A 26,355-nucleotide genomic window follows, 5' to 3' on the forward strand; every position below is an offset into this window, starting at 1 on the left:
ATAGAATAAAAGTGAAAATATGTATGCCCACTCACCCAGACAGGCCCCTGCTTCCACAAATAGCTATAACTCCGTTATTTACTTTCAACTGTTTGGTCTGCTCCTGACACAATAAATAAATAAATACTAAGAAAAGACTCTGTTAGCAGTATATGACTTTTAATAAAATTAAGCCATCATATATTAAACTTTTTTTTGACAATATACAAGAAAAAGTCTGGCAGATAGTTCTCTGTACAAATACAGTTTACAATATATATTAGATATGAATGGGAGGTTCAGTCTTCCATGATCTAAAATGGTGAAAATACAATTTTAGCATTTTTTTTTTAGGGGGGAGTAGATTATATACACAAGAAACTGTCCCTACATGCAGGTAGTCTAAGGAAATTATTATCCCTGAGCAGCAAAGATTCACATTGCAAACTCATGGCGCTTTGGAAGGAGGCATAGGCCAAAGGGGAGCAGAAAAAATAAGCATTTTAACCGCCTCCGAAAAGATCAAGGAGCAAAGGAAAATATCTCAGCTACTTTAAAGATGATTCCAAAGGCACTAAATCATCGTATCGTAATTATAAAAGCCGCAAGCTTTAAAATGCACGTGAAAGTAAGCCCACGTTCTTTCTCTTCCCTTATAGAGCTCCATGCTTTAAAAAAATAAAATTATAATCCACGGGGAAAATAATTCTGTTGCCTCCCAAAGAATTGAAGGAGATTTCTTCCTATTTGCACCTATGCATCCAACCCAAAGCATTATTTTGCAGAGGTAGGACTGGAAGACTTCTTCAACATATAGATGGAGCTTTAAGGCTATGGCGTGAGAGAGAAAAAGCAATTTTCTCCAACTCTTCAGCACACAGAAGCCCCTTCTGTTTGTGGCACAACGAAGACCTGCAAATATTATTATTTAGACTATAATCCACTGAATCCTTCTTACAGAAATACCAGGGATTGCTCAGCATTTACAGACCTGCTCCTCAAGATATCTGGACTCAACTGGTGACTTGTTTTCAACCTGTAGACACATTCTGTTCAGGAATGGTTTCTTCTTCTATTGGAAGCTATTCTCATCCACTGTTTACTTCGTTTGAGATGAAATATTGTAGTCGCTTTGTCTTTGGCATACGTTCTCCCTGTAAAATCCTGATCATACATGTCTAAATTCACTGGCTGCATCAAATAATACACTCAGTGTATTTAAAGTATATGAGGATATATTCCAAAAGGAATAAAGTCACGCTGGCAGAAGCGATCGGCTTCTCTGCCTTTGGTCCACTTGTAGCTTTACTGGCACTATACATTGTTGAAGATCCTGTTTCGGCAAACCAGCTTGTTTTGCCTTGTGTCGTGTTCGTCTTCGGTATCCTTTTGGCCTCATCACCGGTCAGTTTTGGCCTCCCAGCTTAGGTCCGGTATCAAAGTGCGGTCATTTGGTTCGTAAGTAAGAGACCAGTCAGTTTTCCACTGCAGGAGGGCCCTCTGGCAAAAGCGAGGCAAAGAAGGTCCGGATGAAGAGCCAGGCGGTGCTCGCAAAGGAAGGGGCAGCTGGATGGGTCTCGGGAACAACGTCCACCGCGTCGGCTTCCTCCGGTTCGCCCACATTTTCTCCCTGCTGCTGCTCCAGGAAAAATAAAAAGCAAGACTTAAGTTGTGTCCAGTTCTGGGGATCATAGCCCAAGACGAAGATTCTTTACCCATCTCAAAGGCAAGCCTCATAAAATGCTTGATTCAGGTAAAAATATGTTAGATTTGGAACAAAACATTTAGAAAGATGAAGCTTATTATGACTGAAATCACAACCCAATAGGAACTTACCTGCAAATTATTGTTTTGGTCTTGGTTAATGGCTGCTTGGGGAGGAACGTTGTTCTGAGCAGGTTGAACTGGCCCTCGCCTGAATGGAAACCAGCCTACATGGTGCCTAGGAAGGTAAGCCATTATTGATTAGTTTTTCCCCTCCGAAAGCTTTAACAATACATTCTAGGCCAGTGGTTTTCAACCTTCCTAATGCCGTGACCCCTGAATACAGTCCCTCATGTTGTGGTGACCCCCAACCATAACATTGTTTTTGTTGCTACTTCATAACAGTCATTTTACTACTGTTATAAATCATAATGTAAATATCAGATATGCAAGATGTACTTTCATTCACTGGACCAAACTGGGCACAAATACCCAATGCACCTACATGTAAATGCTAGTGGGGTTTGGAGAGGACTGATTTTGTAATTTGGGAGTTGTAGTTGCTGGGATTTATAGTTCACCTACAATCAAAGAGCATTCTGAACTCCACCAGTAATGGATTTGAACCTAATTTGCAACACAGAACTCCCATGGCCAACGGAAAACACTGGAAAGGTTTGGTGGGTATTGACCTTGAGTTTGGGAGTTGTAGTTCACCTATATCCAGAGAGCACTGTGGATTCACGCAATGGTGGATCTGGACCAAACTTGGCACAAATATTCAATGTGTGCAAATGTGAACACTGGTGGAGCCTGGGGAAAATAGACCTTGACTTTTGGGAGTTGTAGTTGCTAGGATTTATAGTTCATTACAATTAAAGAACATTCTGAACTCCACCAACGATAGAATTGGCTCAAACTTCCCACATGGAATCCCCATGACCATCAGAAAATACTGCACATAAACCAAATAAATATTACTTTCCCTTTCTCTCTCTGCCAGAAGACACAGCTGGCCTTCCTAGATAAGCTGACTGCTTATCTGTCCTCTAAATAACAAAATTCAAATCATGTGAACTTGCAGTATTATTTTTAGAAATGGAAAAGGGTGCTATGGGGCTGTAACTTGTGAGTCAACACATCCCACACACACAACGCTCAAAAGAAAAACAAGCCCTTCTGTCCAGATACTTACAGATACATCAGAAGGGTGCCCACCAGCACCATGACGAGCCGGCTCATGCTGGAGTAGAAATACACAATATTGACGAAAACGTAGAAGAGGGTGGCCGAATAAAGCCAGTCCAGCCAGTCCCGATGGGCCTCCTCCTCTTCCTCCATCAGAGCCCCACCCTGGGCATTCACACGGAGATTCGGATTGACGCCCAGGTTTGCCGGAGCAGGGGCGTTTGGATTCACGGGCTGGTTTTCAACAGGAAACGGGTCAGGAAGAGGAGCAGGCGCTGCCACCGGGGCAACCGGGATCTCTTGCGTGCTTCGTGTGGAGGAGGCGTCGTTGGAGACAGCAGTGGCAGCCATGCTGAATGGAAAGTAAGAAGGAACGTGAACACTTTGCCAGGGAAAGGGAATGCCAGGAGCAGAAGTCAGATAATTTAATGCTGTTTGGGCATAACCAGAGTTTCAAATAAACACAATGCAGCTGGATGTACATGCTACCAATACAGGTGTCTTCGTGTACTGACAAAAATGGGAGGCCAAGTCTGTCAGAAATATTAAAACCTAGGTATTTTTAATTACAAAAATGTGAGTCAAGCACTGAAAGGGTTAAATTGATACAATTACTCAGCAAAACCCATAGTTCTATATAAGCAGGTGTGCCTGTAGCTTAGTAGATGGTAGTCTGAGGGAGCCCTCAGTGTTAGCAGACCTCAGTGAGAGAGGCCTCAGTTAGTTCGCCTCAGTGTGAAAAGAGGCGCCAAGTCTGAGAGAGCCCTCAGTGTGAAAAGGCCCCAGTATGAGAAGGCCTGTTAGTTCACCTCAGTGTGAGAGGCGTCAAGTCTGAGAGAGCCCTCAGTGTGAAAATGCCCCAGTAAGAGAAGGCCTCAGTTAGTTCGCCACAGTGTGAGAGAGGCATCAAGTCTGAGAGAGCCCTCAGTGTGAAAAGGCCCTAGTTAGTTCACCTCAATGTGAGAGAGGCGTCAAGTCAGAGAGAGCCTTCAGTGTTAGCAGACCTCAGTGAGAGAGGCCTCAGTTAGTTCGCCTCAGTGTGAGAGAGGTGTCAAGTCTGAGAGAGCCCTCAGTGTGAAGAGGCCCCAGTATGAGAAGGCCTCAGTTAGTTCGCCTCAGTGTGAGAGAGGCATCAAGTCTGAGTGAGCCCTCAGTGTGAGAAGGCCTCAGTTAGTTCACCTCAGTGTGAGAGAGGCATCAAGTCTGAGAGAGCCCTCAGTTTGAAAAGGCCTCAGTATGAGAAGGCCTCAGTTAGTTCACCTCAGTGTGAGAGAGGTGTCAAGTCTGAGAGAGCCTTAAATGTTAGCAGACCTCAGTATGAGACCTCAGTTAGTTCACCTCAGTGTGAGAGAGACGTCAAGTCTGAGAGAGCCCTCAGTGTGAGAAGGCCTCAGTTTGAGAAGGCCTGTTAGTTTGCCTCAGTGTGAGGAGGCGTCAAGTCTGAGAGAGCCCTCAGTGTTAGCAGACCTCAGTGAGAGATGCCTCAGTATGAGAAGTCCTGTTAGTTTACCTCAGTGTGAGAGAGGCATCAAGTCTGAGAGAGCCCTCAGTGTGAGACGGCCTCAGTGAGAGAAAGGCCTCAGTATGAGAAGCTTTGGTGAGGAAGCTCCAGTGTGAAGGCTGCTGTGTGTAAAGCTACTGTGCTAAGCTCTTGTGTAACTTCAGTGTGAGAGGAAGCTCTGTGAGAATGAAGCTGTTTATCTGCATGAGAAAGAAGCCCAGCGTGGAAGCAAAGGAGGAAGTATAAAGAACTTTGTTTGTGTTATGGAAACCTTGTTTGTGTAAACAGTGCAACCATATTGTTTTGCTATAAAGAAAAGCCTCCTAAAGAAGAGATAACATTAGTCTGTGTGTTTTTGTTCTTTTTATCACTTTGGGCTACCGGTGCTGGGTCAGTCTGCTGCTCATAAGTTACTCTGCTGCATATTTATGAGGAGGATCTTTTATTAATAAGCCCACTTGCCCAACAAGGTCTTTTAAACTTCACTGGCTAAAAAGATTAACCTGGCTGGTAGTCCATTACAGCCTTGAGCCCCCATTTCCAGGAAAATCAACATAACCTATCTATACATAACCAAATAATCAACCACCTGTACATTTTAAAGACTAAATTTGCTTCTGCGAGTGCTCAAACATTCATGTAGCCATTGAGATATTTGAGAAGGTGAACACTCAATGCCAAATGGCAATTCTCATTGAGGACAGTGCCTATCACCTCAGACACTGGACTCTCAGTAAAACAAGGCAAAGAACAACTTACTATTGCATATAATATTGTCTGGCATAAATCTGATGGAACCAGAACTGCAGCATTCGATATGTTGCATAAGGGTAGCCAGGGTTCATGCCTTGAAATGGAATCTGAGTTGGTGGAGACCTAGTATAAAAACAAACACAAAAATACATGATCAGAACAGGTCTGCTAGTATTCTCCCCCATTCCCAGCTAATTTCAGATGCACTGTGTGGAAGTTTCTGAGCTTAGGCTTCAGAGCAAGAATTTTGTAGATATCTAGCACTGGGACTGTGGCGCAACTGGCTGGGAGTCAGCTACATTAAGATCACTATTGACCAAAAGGTCATGAGTTCAAAGCCAGCCTTGATGGGAGTGAGCTTCCGGCCATTCTGTGTAGCTTGCTGTCGACCTTTGCAGCCCGAAAGACAGTTGCAACTGTCAAGTAGGAAATTTAGGTGCCACCTATGCGGGGAGGCTAATTTAACTAATTTATGGCACTGTAAAACTCTCCAGCAGCGTGCAAAAGAATGAGGAAGTACTCCATCAGTGTCTGAAATTGACGGTGAAGCGACAGCTCCCTCTGGTGTCCAGAATACCCTAATGAAAGCTGGCAAGTTAAATAGCCTCTGTGTGTCTGTCTATATATGCTGTGTGTCTATGGCATTGAATGCTTGCCATGTATATGTACATTGTAATCTGCCCTGAGTCCCCTGCGGGGTGGGAAGGGCGGAATATAAATACTGTAAATCTATATAAATAAAAATGCAATGTTCGTTTGTGGGCTTAACATAACTCAAAAACCACTGGATGAATTGACACCAAATTTGGACACAATACACCTATCAGACCAACAAGTGACCATCACTCATAAAAACACTGAAAAACAGCCAAAGAGATTTAGAAAAACAAAAATTGCATTACAAATGTGCAAAACCACATATATACACAAACACACATATACACACAATACATACACACACACAAAACACATATACACAGACTGGACCATAGCAACACGTGGCAGGGGATGGCTAGTAAATAAATAAATCTACACATTCTTGGGCATTGCTACACTCAAGTACTAGAAGGCAAAATTAAAGTAAGTTAAACTTTAACTTGGAGAAAGTAAACACATGCAAGTGCAAGCATTTATTACAGTGTTTCTCAACCTGAGGGTAGGGACCAAAGGGGGAGTCACAAAAGGGTGTTAGAGGGGTCACCAAAGACTATCAGAAGACACAGTATTTTCTGTTGGTCATATGGGTTCTGTGTGGAAAGTTAGGTCCAATTCTATTGTTGGTGGGGTTCAGAATGCTCTTTGCTTGTAGGTGAACTATAAATCCCTGCAGATACAACTCCCAAATGTCAAGGTCTATTTTCCCCAAACCCTGCCAGTGGTCACATTTGGGCATATTGAGTATTCGTTCCAAGTTTGGTGAACTACAACTCCCAAACTCAACGTCAAAGCCCACCAAACCCTTCTAGTATTTTCTGTTGGTCATGGGAGTTCTGTGTCTTAAGTTTGGTTCAGTTCCATCATTGGTGGAGTTCAGAATGTTCTTTGATAGTAGATGAATTATAAATCCCAGCAACTACAACTCTCAAATGACAAAACCAATCCCCCCCAAACCCCACCAGTATTCAAATTTGGGCCTATTGGGCATTTGTGCCAAATTTGGTCCAGTGATTGAAAATACATCCTGCAGATCAGTTACATTACGATTCATAACAGTAGCAAAATTACAGTTATGAAGTAACAATGAAAATAATTTTATGGTTGGGGGTCACCACAACATGAGGAACTGTATTAAGGGGGTTCACAGCATTAGGAAGGTTAAGAACCACTATTTAAGGGGTAACACAAGGAATAACCAAGTCACTCAGCTTTCACAATATATACATACCGATCACCAGTATTTCCTGCTGGATGAGGCTGGTTGCAAACATTCCCGCTCTGATTCCACGCAGGGACTGAAGTGTGTACAGGGCTAGATGGAACTGGCTGGCGCTTGGCATCTGCATTCTGAATAAACACAGAAAACTAGAGATTTACAAACATGCTTTCATGAAGGTATTCCATTGTTAAAAACGATATGGAGTGTGAGATGAAACACTTCCTATGCGATGCAAAGAAAGTTTCGGTACACAGTCTATTTCACCACCTAAAGCAATGACAAACCCCCAAAAGAGAGATCTGAGAGTTCCTGGGTTTAGTAATTGCAACAAATTTAGGCTTGTTGTTCATAGTCCCAACTTCCAATATCACTGCAACAGAGGCCCCACAAACACAACAAAAAGATTATTCCCTTTGGTCACCAACTACCCAATCACTCCTTGTTAATTTTGTGGCTCTTAAAGGCGCATAATGTGGCTAATAAGTTTCCCAGGATCCAACTAGAGGCATGTGCCAAAAAACAAAAATCTTGCATTTGCATCTAAAACAATTCTGTTGCTCTTACAAGGCTGCACAAACATTTTCCAAAATACTGTATATTCTCGAGTATAAGCCTCGTTTTTCAGCTCCCTTTTTAGGCTGAAAAAGCCCCCCATTGGCTTATACTCAAGTCAAGGTTATTTATTATTTTATTCTATTATTAGTATTATTTTATTACATTTATTATCTTACTCTATTATTACATTTACATTATTTTGCTCTATTATATAAATAAAAATGTAATGTTCATTTGTGGGATTAACGTAACTCAAAAACCACAGGACAAATTGACACCAAATTTGGACACAAGACACCTATCAGGCCAAAGAGTATCCATCACCCAGAAACACACACACACACACAAACACAACCCCAGGGGAACAGACTTAAAACCCAAAAAATACACCATATACACTCATACATATGTACATGCACACATTAATACACACACACACACATATATATATGCACAAATATACACATATACATACATGCTTATACATACACACATATATACATATACACATGCACATACACATATACATATATACACACAAAGAGGCATATAGACAAGCACACACATATACACAATATGCATGTACACATGTAAACACACATACACACACACACACGCATATATATATACGCAACAAGTCACCATCACACATAAAAACACTGAAAAACACAGCAGAAGTGACTTAAAAAGCCAAAACCTGCACACACATACACGCAAATATATACACACACAAAACACCTATACACAGACTGGGCTGCAGCAACGTGTGGCAGGGGACGGCTAGTTATTTTAATACATTTATTATTTTACTCTATTATTATTGGTATTATTACATTTACATTATTTTACTCTAGTATTTTATTACATTATGATATGGTCATCGACCATAATAAAGTTTACTTACTTACTATTATTTTACTCTATTTATTATTGTTACTATTACAGTTCCATTATTTTACTCTATTCTTCCATTTCCATTATTTTATTCTGTTATTATTATTTTTATTCCATTTATTATTTTACTCTATTATTATTGGAAGGATACATAACCACATTTACATTGAAGAAGGTTAGAATAATGGTTTAATCAGAGTTGGAGAGTCTTATCTTAGTTTTATTTAAATATTCAAAAACATTTAACCTGCTGATGCCTCAATTAATGTAATTTTATTGGTATCTATTTTGTTTTGAATTTTACCAGTAGCTGCTGTATTTCCCCCCTCAGCTTACACTTGAGTCAATATGTTTTTTGTGGTAAAATTATGTGCCTCAGCTTATATGCAGGTCGGATTTTACTCGAATATATACGGTAATTATCAGTAGCCAATCCTCCAATCACTACAAGTTTTCTGATACGCTAGAAATGTAATTGACTGTTTCTTAATACCTTTGTGTCGGCCTCTTGCATCTTTGGCTGATTCTTCACGTTGCACACCAGGTGGAGAACATGCACCATTTCCTGCTGAAAAATGAAATGAAGTAAGGTTTCAAGAAAGGTTTCGGTTGCTTACATTTACTTGATGTCGCTCAACTTCTACCAAAAGTAATGCTAGAACCAAAGAGGACATACCTTACTGAGCACTTCTTGCAAGCACAGGTGGTCATGCAAAAGCTTCCCAGAATAAATCAACCTCTGAGTGTCTTCAGGCTTTAAAAGAAAACAGGAAACAGTGGTCAAAAGCCAGTCTCTGTTGACTTGCACAGAGGATTCATGTTTTTGTTCTTTGCAAACATATGCATGATTTGAAACTTCATCTTCAACATACCTAGAGTCAAAAAAAATGAATGTGCACAGAGCCATCTCTCCTACTTTCACAATTATGACCAGATTTAACGATGAAAGTTTCGAAGACTCTATTTGTGTATTGTCGAAGGCCTTCATGGCTGGAATCACTAGGTTCTTGTGGGTTTTTTCGGGCTATAGGGCCATGTTCTAGAGGCATTTCTCCTGACGTTTCGCCTGCATCTTTGGCAAGCATCCTCAGAGGTAGTGAGGTCTGTTGGAATTAGGACAATGGGTTTATATATCTGTGGAATGGCTGGGGTGGGGCAAAGAGCTCTTCTCTGCTGGAGCTAGGTGTGAATCTTTCAACTGACCACCTTCATTAGCATTTGAAGGCCTGGCTGAGCCTGGGAAAATCTCTTGTTGAGAGGTGATAAGATGTGCCTGGTTGTTTCCTCTCTGCTGTTTTACTGTTGTAATTTTAGAGGTTTTTTAGAGTATTCAACAGAAAGGAAGAGACCATGAAAATGAACAAAATCTGGCTACCAGTATTAAAAAACTCTAAAATTACAACAGCAAAACAGCAGAGAGGAAACAACCAGGCACATCTTAACACCTCTCAACAGAACATTTTCCCAGGCTCAGCCAGGCCTTCAAATGCTAATGAAGGTGGTCAGTTGAAAGATTCACACCTAGCTCCAGCAGAGAAGAGCTCTTTGCCCCACCCCAGCCATTCCACAGATATATAAACCCATTGTCCTAATTCCAACAGACCTCACTACCTCTGAGGATGCTTGCCAAAGATGCAGGCGAAACGTCAGGAGAAATGCCTCTAGAACATGGCCCTATAGCCCGAAAAAACCCACAAGAACTCTATTTGTGCTTCAGACCAAACAATAGTTACCTATTAGATGCATGCCCATCTGAGGTCATCTTGGATAATCTCATCAAGATTGATATCTATGTTAATCTCTGGTATCTGTTAGGATCCTCATTACATAACTCCTCCCTCCTATTAATAGCTGTCAACTTAACACAGACTTTCTGTAAGACCATTTCAACCTTGCAATTAATAATACAAATAGTCCCCAAGTTATGGACAACATGGATTTTGTAAGTTTGTTCTTATTACATTTTTAAGTGTAATTACACACACACATGCGCCCGCATGCAAACTTTGGATTGCATAGGGAAGTATATGTTAGCTTTGGGTTGCATAAAGAATTCTGTATTTTGTCTTTGAAAATTATTATTATTTTTAACAAATATTTCTTTTCTCCCTAAGTCCAAATTATCCATTTCTTCTCATTGTTTCTTTAATTTTTCCAACTTTACTTTCACCGGCACTTGGTATTTACTTTGTAATAAGTTTTTGTGTTTCCTCTATTTCTCTAACCATTCTTTTCCTTTCTTTATCTGTGATAGGATCTCCTTAGGGTCATCACAAGTTGGGAACAACCTGGACACACAACAGTAGCGATGCAACAAATGTTTTTAGTATTACACAAGAGTTCCAAGGCAAGTGTCATCAGACATAAATCAAGAGCTATAAGCATGTAGTAGTCATTGGCGATTTCAACTATCCCGATATTTGCTGGAAAACAAACTCGGCCAAGAGTACAAAGTCCAACAAATTCCTCACTTGCCTTGCAGACAATTTCATGGTCCAGAAGGTAGAAGAGACAACAAGGGGATTGGCTACTCTTGATCTCATCCTAACAAATGCGGAGAACCTGATCGATGCGGTCGAAGTGGTAGGATCCTTAGGGGCAAGTGACCATGTACTCCTGCAATTTGAGGTACAAAGGAAGGCCGAAACTAAGACAAGTCAAACCCGCATTTTGGACTTTAGGAGAGCTGATTTCCAAAAAATGAAGGAAACGCTGAGCAGCATTCCGTGAACACAGATACTAAAAGACAAGGGAGTTACGGATGGATGGGAATTTCTCAAGAGTGAAATACTCAAGGCGCAATTGCAAACCGTGCCAACAAAGAGAAAAAATAGGACAAGTGCAAAGAAGCCAGAATGGATGTCCAAAGAACTTCTAACTGTGCTAAGACACAAAAGAGACATGCACAAGAAGTGGAAAAAGGGAGAAATCACCAAAGAAGAATTCAAACAAATGGCCAACACCTGTAGGGAAAAGGTCTGCAAGGCTAAAGCAAAAAACGAGCTCAGACTTGCCAGGGACATTAAAAACAATAAAAAGGGCTTCCATTCTTATGTCAGTAGAAAAAGGAAAAACAAGGAGGCGATAGGACCTCTTCGAGGAGAAGATGGGGCAATGCTGACAGGGGATTCCATCTGAACATGAGGAAGAACTTCCTGACTGTGAGAGCCGTTCAGCAGTGGAACTCTCTGCCCCGGAGTGTGGTGGAGGCTCCTTCTTTTGAAGCTTTTAAGCAGAGGCTGGATGGCCATTTGTCAGGGGTGATTTGAATGCAATATTCCTGCTTCTTGGCAGGGGGTTGGACTGGATGGCCCATGAGGTCTCTTCCAACTCTTTGATTCTTTGATTCTATGAAGGGGAAAACACTCCATAATTCATTTTCTGTTTGGCAAAAAATAACAGAACTCTCTGCTCAAAGATTAATCAGGCAGACCAATGACTAGGAAACTGTCCGGTTACATAACTCGTTTGCTGATGTGGAGCGGGCGTTTCACCTTGCGCCTTTGCGCAAGGGAACACAACAGTGGAGTTGACACAAGAATCATATCACCATGTGGTACTAAGCGGAAAGTGGTAAAAAAACAAGAGATAAGAAGCTTTGCTGATATGTAGTGTTATACCAGGCAGGGGCAAACTTTGGCCCTCCAAGCGTTTTGGACTTTAACACCCACAATTCCTAACTGTTTGGAATTGTGGGAGTTGGAATCCAATACACCTGGAGGGCCAAAGTTTGCCAATGCCTGTGTTATACCATAATTATGCTAACAGTTTGTAATAGTTTTAGGCTTGTTTAACCATATGCTTGAACAATTCTATATTTAACTAGTTGTCCCCTGCCACGCGTTGCTGTGGCCCAGTCTGGTGATCTGGAAAATAAAGTCATGAGAAAGTGTTGGTTTCTAATATCTGTAATTTCTTTCTGCTTGTGGGTAAACAGTATTTCTTGCTGTTTCTTTGTCAGTGTTGATGTGGAGATTGTCTGGTTTGCCTACTCTGGAACATGCAACATAATTGTCCTTCTTTAGGGGTCCCTTTCAAATCTAGGATACTATATCTGTGTGTGAATCATATATATTTATATCTATGGCTGGATGGCTCTCTGTCAGGAGGGCTTTATGTTTTCTTGCCCTGGTGAAGGCAGTTAAATTGGATGACCTTAAGTATTTTCTGTTGGTCATGGGGGTTCTGTGTGGGAAGTTTGCCCCAAGTCTGTTGTTGGAGAGGTTCAGAATGCTCTTTGATTGTAGGTGAACTATAAATCCCAGTAACTACAATGCCCAAATGTCAAAGTCTATTTCCCCTAAATTCCATCTGTGTTCGTATTTGGGCATATTGAATATTCATGCCAAGTTTGGTCCAGATCCATCATTGTTTGAGTCCACAGTGCTCTCTGGATGTAGGTGAACTACAACTCCCAAACTCAAAGTCAATGCCCACCAAAGTGTTTTCTGTTGGTCATGGGAGTCCTGTGTGCCAAGTCTGGTTCAATTCCATCGTTGGTGGAGTTCAGAATGCTCTTTGATTGTAGGTGAACTATAAATCCCAGCAACTACAACTCACAAATGACAACATCAATTTTTTGAGTGATGGTCACTCCTTGGGTTAGTAGGTGTTTTGTGGCCAAATTTGGTGTCATTTTGTCCAGTGGTTTTTGAGTTATGTTAACCCCACAAACAAACATTACATTTTTATTTATATAGATTGTATTTTAATGTTTGATTGTATTTTAATCTATATAAATAAAAATGTAATGTTCGTTTGTGCTACCATCAGAACTCAAAAACCAGTGGGGGAATTGACACCAAATTTGGACACAAGACACCTAACAGTCCAATTTATGTCCTCAACTCAAAAAAATTGATTTTGTCATTTGGGAGTTGTAGTTGCTGGGATTTATAGTTCACCTACATCCAGAGAGCACTGTGGACTCCAACAATGATGGATCTGGACTCTACACGAATACTCAATATGCCCAAATGTAAATACTGGTGGAGTTTGGGGGAAAATAGAATCTTGACATTTGGGAGTTGTAGTTGCTGGGATTTATAGTTCACGTACAATCAAAGAGCATTCTGAACCTCACCAATGATGGAATTGAACCAAACTAAGCACACAGTTCTCCCATGACCAACTGAAAATACTGGAAGGGTTTGGTGGGCAGTGTCCTTTAGTTTTGGAGTTGTAGTTCGCCTACATCCAGCGATCATGGAGGACTCAAACAATGATGGATCTGGACCAAACTCTACACGAGTACTCAATATGCCCGAATGTAAACACTGGTGGAATTTGGGGAAAATAGAATCTTGACATTTGGGAGTTGAAGTTGCTGGGATTTATAGTTCTCCTACAATCACAGAGCATTCTGAACCCCACCAACGATAGAATTGGGCCAAACATCCCATACAAAACCCCCAGGTGGGCCCAGCAATGTGTGGCGGGGGACGGCTAGTGTTTAATATGTCTCTATGTCGCAGGCTTTAAATTATAGTGTTGCAAACTGCTTTGAGTCTCATTTTAAGAAAGCAAGATACAATGTAATGTAACAACACTTGAAATATTTTCTGTACATGGTTTCAAAGTATTATTTCCTGTTTAATTGTGTGGTATTTACTTTGAACATAGTTGTTATGCTCCAACAACTTTGCTTTCGTGGCTGCCATTTTTAACCTTTCAATGTGGCATTTTGTAACCTTTTGTGCAGACGACAAAAACAAAGTTTTGGCAGGACATAATACATTTTTCCTATGCTTTCTTTATAATAGAGCCAATTAGGGAATGACAGGAACAAAAACTGTGTTTTTGTTGCTGTTGTAATAATAATAATAATAATAATAATAATAATTTTATTTATACCCCATCACCACCTCAAAGGGAGATGTAGTGCTCTGTATTAGCCTCAGATCTTACACCTTCAAGCCACTGGACCATTAGACTCCCTTATACAAAATCCACTCCATGATTAGGTTCTTGTGGGTTTTTTCGGGCTATAGGGCCAAGTTCTAGAGGCATTTCTCCTGACGTTTCGCCTGCATCTATGGTAAGCATCCTCAGAGGTAGTGAGGTCTGTTGGAAATAGGAAAATGGGTTTATATCTGTGGAATGACTGGGGTGGGGCAAAGTGCTCTTCTCTGCTGGAGCTGGGTGTGAATGTTTCAACTGACCACCTTCATTAGCATTTAATGGCTTGGAAGTGCCTGGGAGGAATCTTTTGTTGAGAGTGATTTGATGTGCCTGATTGTTTACTCTCTGTTGTTTTGCTGTTGTAATTTTTGAGTTTTTTAATGCTGGTAGCCAGTAGGCCTGGGTAACAACGGAAAAATTTGTTTCTAAAATCGATTTGTATTTGGGAGGTTTTTTTGTTTCGATATTTAAAATAATTACAAAATTTTCCTCTTAAAAAGTTCGATATTTACGAAATTTCGTAAATGGCAAAAAATTAACGAATCGATTTCCGAAACAATAACGAATCGATTCGTTAATGGCGGACGCGACCGCGAAATACGCTAAAAAACCTCCAAAACCTTCTGAAGCTTCCCTCTCCCTCTGTTGTTGACTGTTGGTGTGATATTATAATTTTTTTTCACTAATTAAACCATAAAACTGGCCCAGACATGCGGAAATAATAACGAAACGACCTCAAAACAATAACGAAACGAATACAATATCGAAATACAAAGCATACAATACACTGAAAGTCCTAGATATAATGAATATGAACCTACTTACACAAAGAATATCTCAAAATAGTAATGTGACCAAAATAACAAATTGGGATAATTTCCTTACATATTTAGAGGAGGAGAAAAGAGGAATAAAACAATAAAAAATAACAACAATTTAAAAAAATACTACATAAGTAAACAAACAAAAGAAAATCCTTTCAGATGGAAGAACAAGAGGAAAATATACAGAACAGCCTGAAGTCTCACACTCTACAAGAGGAAAAGACAATAGTACCAAGAATGTGAACCATCAGATACGACCCTGAGCCTGGTGCCACATTCTCTTGCTGAAGTCCCCAAAAATGCTCCATCCCTTTCCTTCGAGGGCCACTCCACCCTCAGGACAACCTTGGACCTGATGCTAAATCTTCCTTTAAACCAGGAGGAAACTGTAAAGCCCATCCTCCTGTGTTGGGTTTAAGCAAACAGGTCTGGAGAGTAAAAAATCCTGAAGGGCAGCTCCACTCTGAGTCTCTAAAAATAACAATATTTTCTACCTCCAACTCTTGGAGGAACTACAAACTCCAAGAATTACACCCCCCCCCCCAATACATCCTGGTATTTTCTTCTTCCTTTACCCCATGCAACCTCTTCCTCTACCACAGTAGTTCTCAACCTGTGGTTCGCCAGAAGTTTTGGCCTTCAACTCCCAGAAATCCCAACAGTTAGTAAACTGGGACTGGGAGTCAGCTGCATTAAGATCACTACTGACTGGAAGGTCATGAGTTCGAAGTGAGCTCCCGACCAAAATTGTGTAATCACCTCTCAACAAAAGATTGCCCCAGGCACTAACAAGCCACTCCAAACACCTGCCAGGCCATCAAATGCTAATCAAAATGGTCAGTTGAAACATTCAGACCTAGCTCCAACAGACAAGAGTTCTTTGTCCCATCCTGGTCATTCCATAGTTATATAAACCCATTTTCCTAGTTCCAACAGACCTCACTACCTCTGAGGATGCTTGCCATAGGTGCAGGCGAAACGTCAGGAGAGAATGCCTCTGGAACATGGCCATATAGCCCGAAAAAAACCTACAACCCCCCAGTGATTCCGGCCATGAAAGCCTTCGACAATACAAAATTGTGTAGCTTGTTGTTGACCTTTGCAACCTGAAACAGTTGCAGCTTTCAAATAGGGAATTTAGGCACCACTTACGTGGGAAGGCTAATTTAACTGATTTACGAGACCATAAAAAAATCTCCAGGAAGTATGCAAAGAATGAGGAAGTACTTCATCAGAGTCACAGACGGGCAGTGAAGCGACAGCTCCCCTGGTGGCAGAAGCTGGAATGTTAAATTGCCCCTGTGTTCTGTCTATATATGTTGTGTGTCTATGGCATTGAATGTTTGCCATGTATATGTACATTGTAATCCGCCCTGAGTCCCCTGCGAGGTGAGAAGGGCGGAATATAAATACTGTAAGTAAATAAATAATAGGCCAAAACACCTGGGGACCCACAGGTTGCGAACCACTGCTCTATGAGTATAATTATAATAATAGGTAAGGTAAATGTTTTCCCCTGACATTGAGTCCAGTCGTGTCCAACTCTGGGGACAGTGCTCATTTCCATTTCTAAGCCAAAGAGCCGGCATTGTCCACAGACACCTCCAAGGTCATGCGGCTAGCGTGACTGCATGGAATGCTGTTACCTTCACGCCGAAGCGGTACCTATGGATCTACTCACATTTGCATGTTTTCGAACTGCTAGGTTGACATAAGCTGCAGCTAACAGCGAGAGCTCACACCGCTCCCCAGTTTAACCCACTGCACCACTGGGGACTCCAATAACAATAACACATATATAATAATAATAATAATATTTTGGACAGGAACTATAACTCCCAGAACCCTCTTTATAAAAAGAGAGAGAACTCTCTGGAATCTTTTCCACCCTCTTCCCCCATGCAACCTCTTCCTCTATTACTATATTTTCTAATTCTTGGGGTAACTGTAACTCCCAATCCTCCCCCCAAAAGAATCTCCCTGATAATTTTCTTCTTTTTCCTCTATAATAATTATTAATTAATAATATTTTCTATTTCCAACTCATGGGAGAACTATAACTCCCTGAACTCCCTTAAAAACAGAGAGAACTCCCTGGAATCTTTTTCATCCCCTTCTATAAGTATAATAATAATAATAATAATATATAATTTTTCTACCTTGAACTCTTGGAGGGGAACTATAACTCCCAGAACTCCCTTAAAAAAAGAGCAAGAGAACTCCCTGGAATCTTTTCCACCCTTTTTCCCCATGCAACCTCTTCCTCTATTATTATATATTCTAACTCTTGGGGTAACTTACTCCCAATCCTCCCCCAAAAGAATCTCCCTGAATTTTTTTCCTTTTCTTTTTCCGCTATAATAATTATTAATTAATACTATTTTCTATCTCCAACTCATGGGAGAACTATAACTCCCAGAACTCCCTTTAAAAAGAGAGAGAAAACTCTCTGAAATCTTTTTCTTTCTCCCCCCCCCCATGCAAATTCTTCTTCTATAAGTATAATAATACATAACATTTTTAATCTCCAACTCATTCGGGGGGGGGGGGGAACTATAACTCCTAGAACCCCCCTTTAAAAAAAAGAATTTCTCTGGAATGTTTTTCTTCCTCATCCCCCATGCAACCTCTTCCTCTATTATTATTGCAGTTCCTATCTCTAACTCTTAGGAAAACTATAACTCCCAGTCATCTCCCCAAATTATCTCCCTGGATTTTCTTCTCCTTCCTTTTCCTCTATTATTATTATTATTATTATTATATTTTCTACCTCCAACTCATGGGAGAACTATAACTCCCATACCCCCCCCCCTTAACAAAAAAAACTCCCTGGAATCTTTTTCTTCCTCTTCCCCCCATGCAACCTCTACCTCTATTATTATCATTATTATTATAGTTCCTATATCTAACTCTTGGAAAAACTATACCTCCCACTCTTCCCCCAAAAGAATCTCCCTGGAATTTTGCTTCTTCTTTTATCAATAATAATAAACTTTTTACCTCCAGCTCTTGGGAAAACTATAACTCCCAGAACCCCCTTAAAAAGAGAGAGAGAGAGAGAGAAAAAACTCCCTGGAATCTTTTTCATCCTCTTTCCCCATGCAACTTCTTCCTCTATTATTAGTATTATATTTTCTAACTCTTGGGGGAACTATAACTCCTAATCCTCCCTCAAAAGAATCCCTATGGAATTATTATTATTATCTAACTCTGGGGGAACTATAACTCCCAACCCTCCCCCAAAAGAATCTCTGTGGAATAATTATTATTATATTTTCTAACTCTTGGGGGAATTATTATTACTATTATTCTATTTTCTAATTCTTGGGGAAACTATAACTCCCAACCCTCCCCCAAAAGAATCTCTATGGAATTATTAGTATTATATTTTCTAACTCTTGGGGGAACTAGAACTCCCAACCCTCCCCCAAAAGAATCTCTATGGAATTATTAGTATTATATTTTCTAACTCTTGGGGGAACTAGAACTCCCAACCCTCCCCCAAAAGAATCTCTGTGGAATTATTACTATATTTTCTAACTCTTGGGGGAACTATAACTCCCAATTTTCCCCCAAAATTCTCTGTGGAACTATTAGTATTATTATGTTTTCTAACTCTTGAGGGAACTACAACTCCCAATCTTCCCCCAAAAGAATCTCTATGGAATTATTATTATATTTTCTAACTCTTGGGGGAACTATAACTCTCTCTATTGAATTATTATATTTTCTCACTCTTGGGGGAACTATAACTCCCAATTTTCCCCCAAAATTCTCTGTGGAATTATTAGTATTATTATATTTTCTAACTCTTGAGGGAACTATAACTCCCAATCCTCCCCCAAAAGAATCTCTGTGGAATTATTATTGTATTTTCTAACTCTTGGGGGAACTATAACCCCCAATCTCTGTAGAATTACTACTATTATTATGTTTTCTAACTCTTGGGGGAACTAGAACTCCCAATCCACCCCCAAAAGAATCTCTGTGGAATTATTATCATTATCTTTGGGAGTTTTAGTTTCCCCAAAAGGTGGATTCTGGGAGCTGTATCCCCCCCCCCCCCCCCGAATGGCTTCTCTTCCCGCTTTGCCCAAAAGGAAGATGGCGGCGCCGACGTCAACCCAAGCATTACATCCGGGTATCGCAGCTGTTCCCAAGGCCTCACCGGGGCTTCCGGGTGCAGGCGGCGGAGTTCGGCCTTGAGGCGCCGGACACTCCAGGAGCGCCGGGCGGAGAGAGGCAAGTCCTCGTGGCGTTGCGCGGGGCTCCGGACCAGCAGGGAGACCAGGCCTGAGGCCTCGCCGGGCTCCATGACGGCACAGCACCTTCTCCCTCTCTCCTCCGCCGCCGGTGACGACAGCGTGAAGTCACGCCCAGGAAGGCCCCTTATATAGACTCTGCTTGGCTCCGCCCCCCTCGTTGTTGGCCTTCGCGGATTGGCCAGCGAGGCGGGACGTGGGCCAATCAGCAGCGGAAGGGGCGGGGGGAGAAAGAAAGCGGAAGAAGTGGGCGGGGCCAGAGCCTCAGCAATGTTGCTGTCCATCTCATTGGCATTGGTTGACGTTGTGTAGCCCCATTGGATGGCTGGGAAGATGAGATGGAGACCAGTATAGTCTATTATTACTATTATATAATTATAATATATATTTTAACATGTTTTATATATATATATATATATATATATATAACATGTTAAACACTGCAGGTGTTTATATATTATATTATTATATATATTATATATTATATATATTATATTATTAATAACATTATAGTGAAATATATACTTATCTATTATATTAATATATTAGTACCAATATAATATATATTACATTATATTATTAATAACATTATAATGAAATATATACTTATCATATTAATATATTAGTACCACTATAATAATTATTATATTATATTATATTATATTATATTATTAATAACATTATAGTGAAATATATACTTATCATATTAATATATTAGTACCACTATAATAATTATTATATTATATTACATTATATTATTAATAACATTATAATGAAATATATACTTATCATATTAATATATTAGTACCAATATAATATATATTATATTATATCATATTATTAATAACATTATAGTGAAATATATACTTATCATATTAATATATTAGTACCAATATAATATATATTATATTATATTATATTATTAATAACATTATAGTGAAATATATATTACATTATATTTTTAATAACATTATAGTGAAATATATTACATTATATTATTAATAACATTATAATGAAATATATACTTATATTAATATATTAGTACCAATATAATATATATTATATTATATCATATTATTAATAACATTATAGTGATATATATATTACATTATATTATTAATAACATTATAGTGAAATATATACTTATCATATTAATATATTAGTACCAATATAATATATATTATATTATTAATAACATTATAGTAAAATATATATTACATTATATTAATAACATTATAGTGAAATATATACTTATCATATTAATATATTAGTACCAATATATATTATATTATATTATATTATATTATATTATATTATTAATAACATTATAGTGAAATATATTACATTATATTATTAATAACATTATAGTGAAATATATACTTATCTATTATATTAATATATTAGTACCAATATAATATAATGTATTACATTTAATACATTTCCATTAATAGAAATGTAATAAATATAATAAATATAATAAATTATATAATATAATAACATTGATATTTCACTATAATGTTATTAATAGTATTATATATATAGTAAAAGGTAGTCCCCTGACATTAAGTCCATTCATGTCTGACTCTGGAGGTTGGTGCTCATCTCCATTTCTAAGCCAAAGAGCCGGCGTTGTCCATAGACACCTCCAAGGTCATGTGGCCAGCATGACTGCATGGAGCGCCGTTACCTTCCCGCCGGAGCGGTACCTATTGATCTACTCACATTTGCATGTTTTCAAACTGCTAGGTTGGCAGAAGCTAGGGCTGACAGCGGAAGCTCACGCCGCTCCCTGGAATCGAACGTGAAACCTTTCGGCCAACAAGCTCAGCAGCTCAGTGCTTTAACTCACTGTGCCACCAGTGGCTCCCAATAACATTATAGTGTAATATATATTATATTATATTATATTATATTATATTATTAATAACATTATAGTGAATTATATACTTATCTATTATATTAATATATTAGTACCAATATAATATAATATATTACATTTAATACATTTCTATCAATAGAAATGTAATAAATATAATAAATATAATAAATTATATAATATAATAACATTGATATTTCACTATAATGTTATTAATAGTATTATATATATATATGTACTGTTGTATTGTTATTAATAGTGTTACATAATAAATATATTACATAATATAATAATTATAATTATATATTAGTAATAATAGAATATAACATTATAGTGAAATATATACTTATTATACCTATGATATTAATATATTAGTACCAATATAATATAATATATACAATAATATTAATTATATATAATACTAGCTGTCCCCTGCCATGCGTTGCTGTGGCCCAGACTGTTGATCTGGGAAATAAAGTAATGAGAAAGTGTTGGTTTCTAATATATATAATTATGCTTGTGAGTAAACGGTATTTCTTGTTGTTTCTTTGTCAGTGTTGATGTGGAGAGTGTCTGGTTTGTCTACTCTGAAATATGCAACATACAATTGTCCTTCTTCAGGGGTCCCTTTCAAATCTATGATACTATATCTGTGTGTGAATCGTATCTATCTATATCTATGGCTGGATGGCTCTTTGTCAGGAGCGCTCTGATTCCATTTTCTTGCCCTGGTGAAGAGAGTTGGACTGGATGGCCTTAAGTATTTTCTGTTGGTCATGGGGGTTCTGTGTGGGAAGTTTGCCCCGATTCTGTTGTTCGTGGGGATCAGAATGCTCTTTGATTGTAGGTGAACTGTGAATCCCAGTGACTACAACTCCCAAATGTCAAGGTCTATTTCCCCCAAACTCCACCTGTGTTCATATTTGGGCATATTGAGTGCTTGTGCCAAGTTTGGTCCAGATCCATCATTGTTTGAGTCCACAGTGCTCTCTGGATGACGGTGAACTACAACTCCCAAACTCAAGGTCAATGCCCACCAAACTCTTCCAGTATTTTATGTTGCTCATGGGAGTTTGGTGTGCCAAGTTTGGTTCAATTCCATCGCTGGTGGAGTTCAGAATGCTCTTTGATTGTAGGTGAACTATAAACCCCAGCAACTACAACTCTGAAATGACAAAATCATAATTTTTTGAGTGATGGTCACTCTTTGTGTTGTGAGATGTTTTGTTGCCAAATTTGGTGTGATTTCGTTCATTGGTTCTTTTGTTTTTAAGGTACGCATTATGCACAGAGCATTTATATATATATAGATGGTCATTCGTTGGCCTGATAGATATATTCTGTCTAAATTTGCTGTCAATTCGTCCAGTGGTTTTCAAGTTGCGTTAATCTCACAAACGAACATTACGTTTTTATTTATGTAGATTATGCCTTCCTTGGAAAAGTGAGTTGCTAAAATCTTATTTGGGGCCCCTGTTTAGTCCATTTTGAGCTTTCTTTTGACGGCCTATTTTGCAACTTGCTGCTGCATTGCATCAGTTTGGTCGGGGAGGGGGGAGCCTTTTTCCTCCCTGGAGCCATGCGAAAGAAACACCTGCGCATACAGAGAGAGACCATAAATCACCACTATGGGCAAGGTTTCCTGGGAAATTGCTTCGAGGTTTCAGATAATAGTCTTCAATGCTTTAAAGCAGCTTTGAAACTGCCTTCTATGGCAGTAAAGATCACCTTTGGAAGAGAAAAGCAGGATAATAATAGTAATGATGGCAACCACGTCTGACGACTGACCATAGTGGGAGTTATAGTTCACTTTACAGCCAGAGAGCACACTGAACCTCAACCATGATCCCTCTAGAGCAGGCCTGGGAAAACTTTCTAACTTGGGGGTCGCATGCTAGGAGGACAGGCTGCCCAGTGATGGAAAGAAGGAAGGGGAGGAGGAAGGAAAGAGAGAAGGAAGGATTAAAGGGAAGAAGGGAAGGATTGAAGGAGGAAGAGGGAAGGAAGGATAGACAAAAGGGAAGGAAGGAAGGGTGGGAGGGAGGGAAGGAAGGATGGAAAGAGAAGGAGGGAGAGAGGAACGGAGGAAGGAAAGAGGGAAGGAAGGATGAAAGGGTGGGAAGGAAGGATGGAAGGAGAAAGGGAGAGAGGAAAGGAGGAAGGAAAGAGGGAAGGATGAAAGTGTAGGAGGGAAGGATGGAAGGAGAAAGAGGGAGAGAGGAAAGGAGGAAGGAAAGAGGGAAGGATGAAAGTGTAGGAGGGAAGGATGGAAGGAGAAAGAGGGAGAGAGGAAAGGAGGAAGGAAAGAGGGAAGGATGAAAGGGTGGGAGGGAAGGATGGAAGGAGAAAGGGAGAGAGGAAAGGAGGAAGGAAAGAGGGAAGGATGAAAGGGTGGGAGGGAAGGATGGAAGGAGAAAGGGAGAGAGGAAAGGAAAGAGGGAAGGAAGGATGAAAGGGTGGGAAGGAAGGATGGAAGGAGAAAGGGAGAGAGGGAAGGAGGAAGGAAAGAGGGAAGGATGAAAGGGTGGGAGGGAAGGATGGAAGGAGAAAGGGAGAGAGGAAAGGAAAGAGGGAAGGAAGGAAGGATGAAAGGGTGGGAAGGAAGGATGGAAGGAGAAAGGGAGAAAGGAAAGGAGGAAGGAAAGAGGGAAGGATGAAAGGGTGGGAGGGAAGGAGAAAGAGGGAGAGAGGAAAGGAGGAAGGAAAGAGGGAAGGATGAAAGGGTGGGAGGGAAGGATGGAAGGAGAGAGGGAGAGAGGGAAGGAGGAAGGAAAGAGGGAAGGATGAAAGGGTGAGAGGGAAGGATGGAAGGAGAAAGGGAGAGAGGAAAGGAAAGAGGGAAGGAAGGAAGGATGAAAGGGTGGGAAGGAAGGATGGAAGGAGAAAGGGAGAGAGGAAAAGAGGAAGGAAAGAGGGAAGGATGAAAGTGTAGGAGGGAAGGATGGAAGGAGAAAGAGGGAGAGAGGTAAGGAGGAAGGAAAGAGGGAAGGATGAAAGGGTGGGAGGGAAGGATGGAAGGAGAATGAGGGAGAGAGGTAAGGAGGAAGGAAAGAGGGAAGGATGAAAGGGTGGGAGGGAAGGATGGAAGGAGAAAGAGGGAGAGAGGAAAGGAGGAAGGAAAGAGGGAAGGATGAAAGGGTGGGAGGGAAGGATGGAAGGAGAATGAGGGAGAGAGGAAAGGAAAGAGGGAAGGAAGGAAGGATGAAAGGGTGGGAAGGAAGGATGGAAGGAGAAAGGGAGAGAGGAAAGGAGGAAGGAAAGAGGGAAGGATGAAAGTGTAGGAGGGAAGGATGGAAGGAGAAAGAGGGAGAGAGGAAAGGAGGAAGGAAAGAAGGAAGGATGAAAGTGTAGGAGGGAAGGAGGGAAGGATGGAAGGAGAAAGGGAGAGAGGAAAGGAGGAAGGAAAGAGGGAAGGATGAAAGTCTAGGAGGGAAGGATGGAAGGAGAAAGAGGGAGAGAGGAAAGGAGGAAGGAAAGAGGGAAGGATGAAAGGGTGGGAGGGAAGGATGGAAGGAGAATGAGGGAGAGAAGAAAGGAGGAAGGAAAGAGGGAAGGATTAATTGCATAATAACAATATGCAATTAATATATATTTATCTATATAAATAAAAATGTAATGTTCGTTTGTGGGATTAACAGAACTCAAAAACCACTGTACAAATTGACACCAAATTTGGACACAAGACACCTAACAGCCCAATGTATGTCCTTCACTCAAAAAAATGGATTTTTTCATTTGGGAGTTGTAGTTGCTGGGATTTACAGTTCACCTACAATCACAGAGCATTCTGGACTCCACCAACGATGGAAGTGAACCAAACTTGGCACACAGTTCTCCCCTGACCAACAGAAAATACTGGAAGGGTTTGGTGGGCAGTGTCCTTTGGTTTTGGAGTTGTAGTTCACCTACATCCAGGGAACACTGAGGACTCAAACAATGATGGATCTGGACCAAACTCTACACAAATACTCAATATGCCAAAATGTGAACACTGGTGGAGTTTGGGGCAAATAGAATCTTGACATTTGGGAGCTGGGATTTATAGTTCACCTACAATCACAAAGCATTCTGAACCCCACCAACGATAGAATTGGGCCAAACCTCCCACACAGAACCCCCATGTGGGCCACAGCAACACGTGGCAGGGGACGGCTAGTCACTCATAAAAACACTAAATAACACAGCAGAAGAGTTCTTTAAAAGCCAAAAATTAAAACATACATTATAACACATGCAGAAAACCATATATATATATATATATATATATATATATATATATATATATATATGGAGCCCCTGGTGGCGCAGTGGGTTAAAGCACTGAGCTGCTGAGCTTGTTAATCGAAAGGTCGCAGGTTCGATTCCGGGGAGCAGCGTGAGCTTCCGCTGTCAGCCCTAGCTTCTGCCAACCTAGCAGTTCGAAAACATGCAAATGTGAGTAGATCAATAGGTACCGCTCCGGCGGGAAGGTAACGGCACTCCATGCAGTCATGCCAGCCACATGACCTTGGAGGTGTCTACGGACAACGCTGGCTCTTCGACTTAGAAATGGAGATGAGCACCACACCCCAGAGTCAGACATGCCTGGACTTAATATCAGGGGACTACCTTTACCTTTTTATCTATCTATCTATCTATCTATCTATCTATCTATCATCTATCTATCTATCTATCTATCTATCTATCTATCTCTATCTGCAAACACACATATATACACACAAAAAACACATATACACAGACTGGGCCACAGCAACGCATGGCAGGGGACGGCTAGTTAATGATAAATTTGGACTGCTGTTGCTGTTGTTGTTGTTGTTGTTGTTGTTGTGGTTGTTGTTGTTGTTGTATGCCTTCATATATATAAAATCCAAATAAGAGACATTTTATATAAGGGATTCCCTTTATTACACAAGTGAATGTATTATAATGGGACGTGAGCATTGGCGGATTTGGCTATCCACAGAACCAAACCCCGGAGACGCATCCGAACTGCTACATCACACAACGAAAATACGCATCACACATTGACGCCCCATGCAATA

At 40.1% G+C, this 26,355-nt stretch overlaps 1 protein-coding gene across 3 annotated transcripts; it reads right to left on the minus strand.

The window, feature by feature from the left end:
• Positions 1 to 142: 142 nt before the first annotated feature.
• HERPUD1 (homocysteine inducible ER protein with ubiquitin like domain 1) lies at positions 143 to 19,539 on the minus strand. 3 transcript variants are annotated; one of them, XM_060787989.2, is made up of 8 exons: positions 19,344 to 19,539; positions 9,127 to 9,204; positions 8,944 to 9,015; positions 7,011 to 7,129; positions 5,132 to 5,248; positions 2,879 to 3,223; positions 1,816 to 1,921; positions 143 to 1,615 (listed from the first exon to the last, which is right to left on the minus strand). In XM_060787989.2, exons 1-8 carry the CDS (start codon positions 19,488 to 19,490, stop codon positions 1,454 to 1,456), a joined length of 1,146 nt encoding a protein of 381 aa, XP_060643972.2. In that variant the 5' UTR covers positions 19,491 to 19,539; the 3' UTR covers positions 143 to 1,453. The 3 variants fall into 3 exon arrangements, with proteins under 3 accessions (XP_060643972.2, XP_060643971.2, XP_060643970.2); XM_060787988.2 differs by having other exon boundaries at positions 143 to 1,612; positions 8,944 to 9,018; XM_060787987.2 differs by having other exon boundaries at positions 8,944 to 9,018; positions 19,344 to 19,538.
• Positions 19,540 to 26,355: the final 6,816 nt, after the last annotated feature.

This window comes from Anolis sagrei, chromosome 8, assembly GCF_037176765.1.
Source record: "Anolis sagrei isolate rAnoSag1 chromosome 8, rAnoSag1.mat, whole genome shotgun sequence".
NCBI classification, from domain to species: Eukaryota; Metazoa; Chordata; class Lepidosauria; order Squamata; family Dactyloidae; genus Anolis; species Anolis sagrei.

Coding starts and splice junctions, on each gene's coding strand:
- HERPUD1 (XM_060787987.2), bottom strand. CDS start 19,490: ATGGAGCCCGGCGAGGCCTCAGGCCTGGTCTCCCTGCTGGTCCGGAGC. Junction 7,130..8,943: donor TGCAAGAGGCCGACACAAAG/GTATTAAGAAAC, acceptor GTGTTTATTCAG/AATGCAGATGCCAAGCGCCA. Junction 3,224..5,131: donor AGACAATATTATATGCAATA/GTAAGTTGTTCT, acceptor CTTTCCATTCAG/CATGGCTGCCACTGCTGTCT.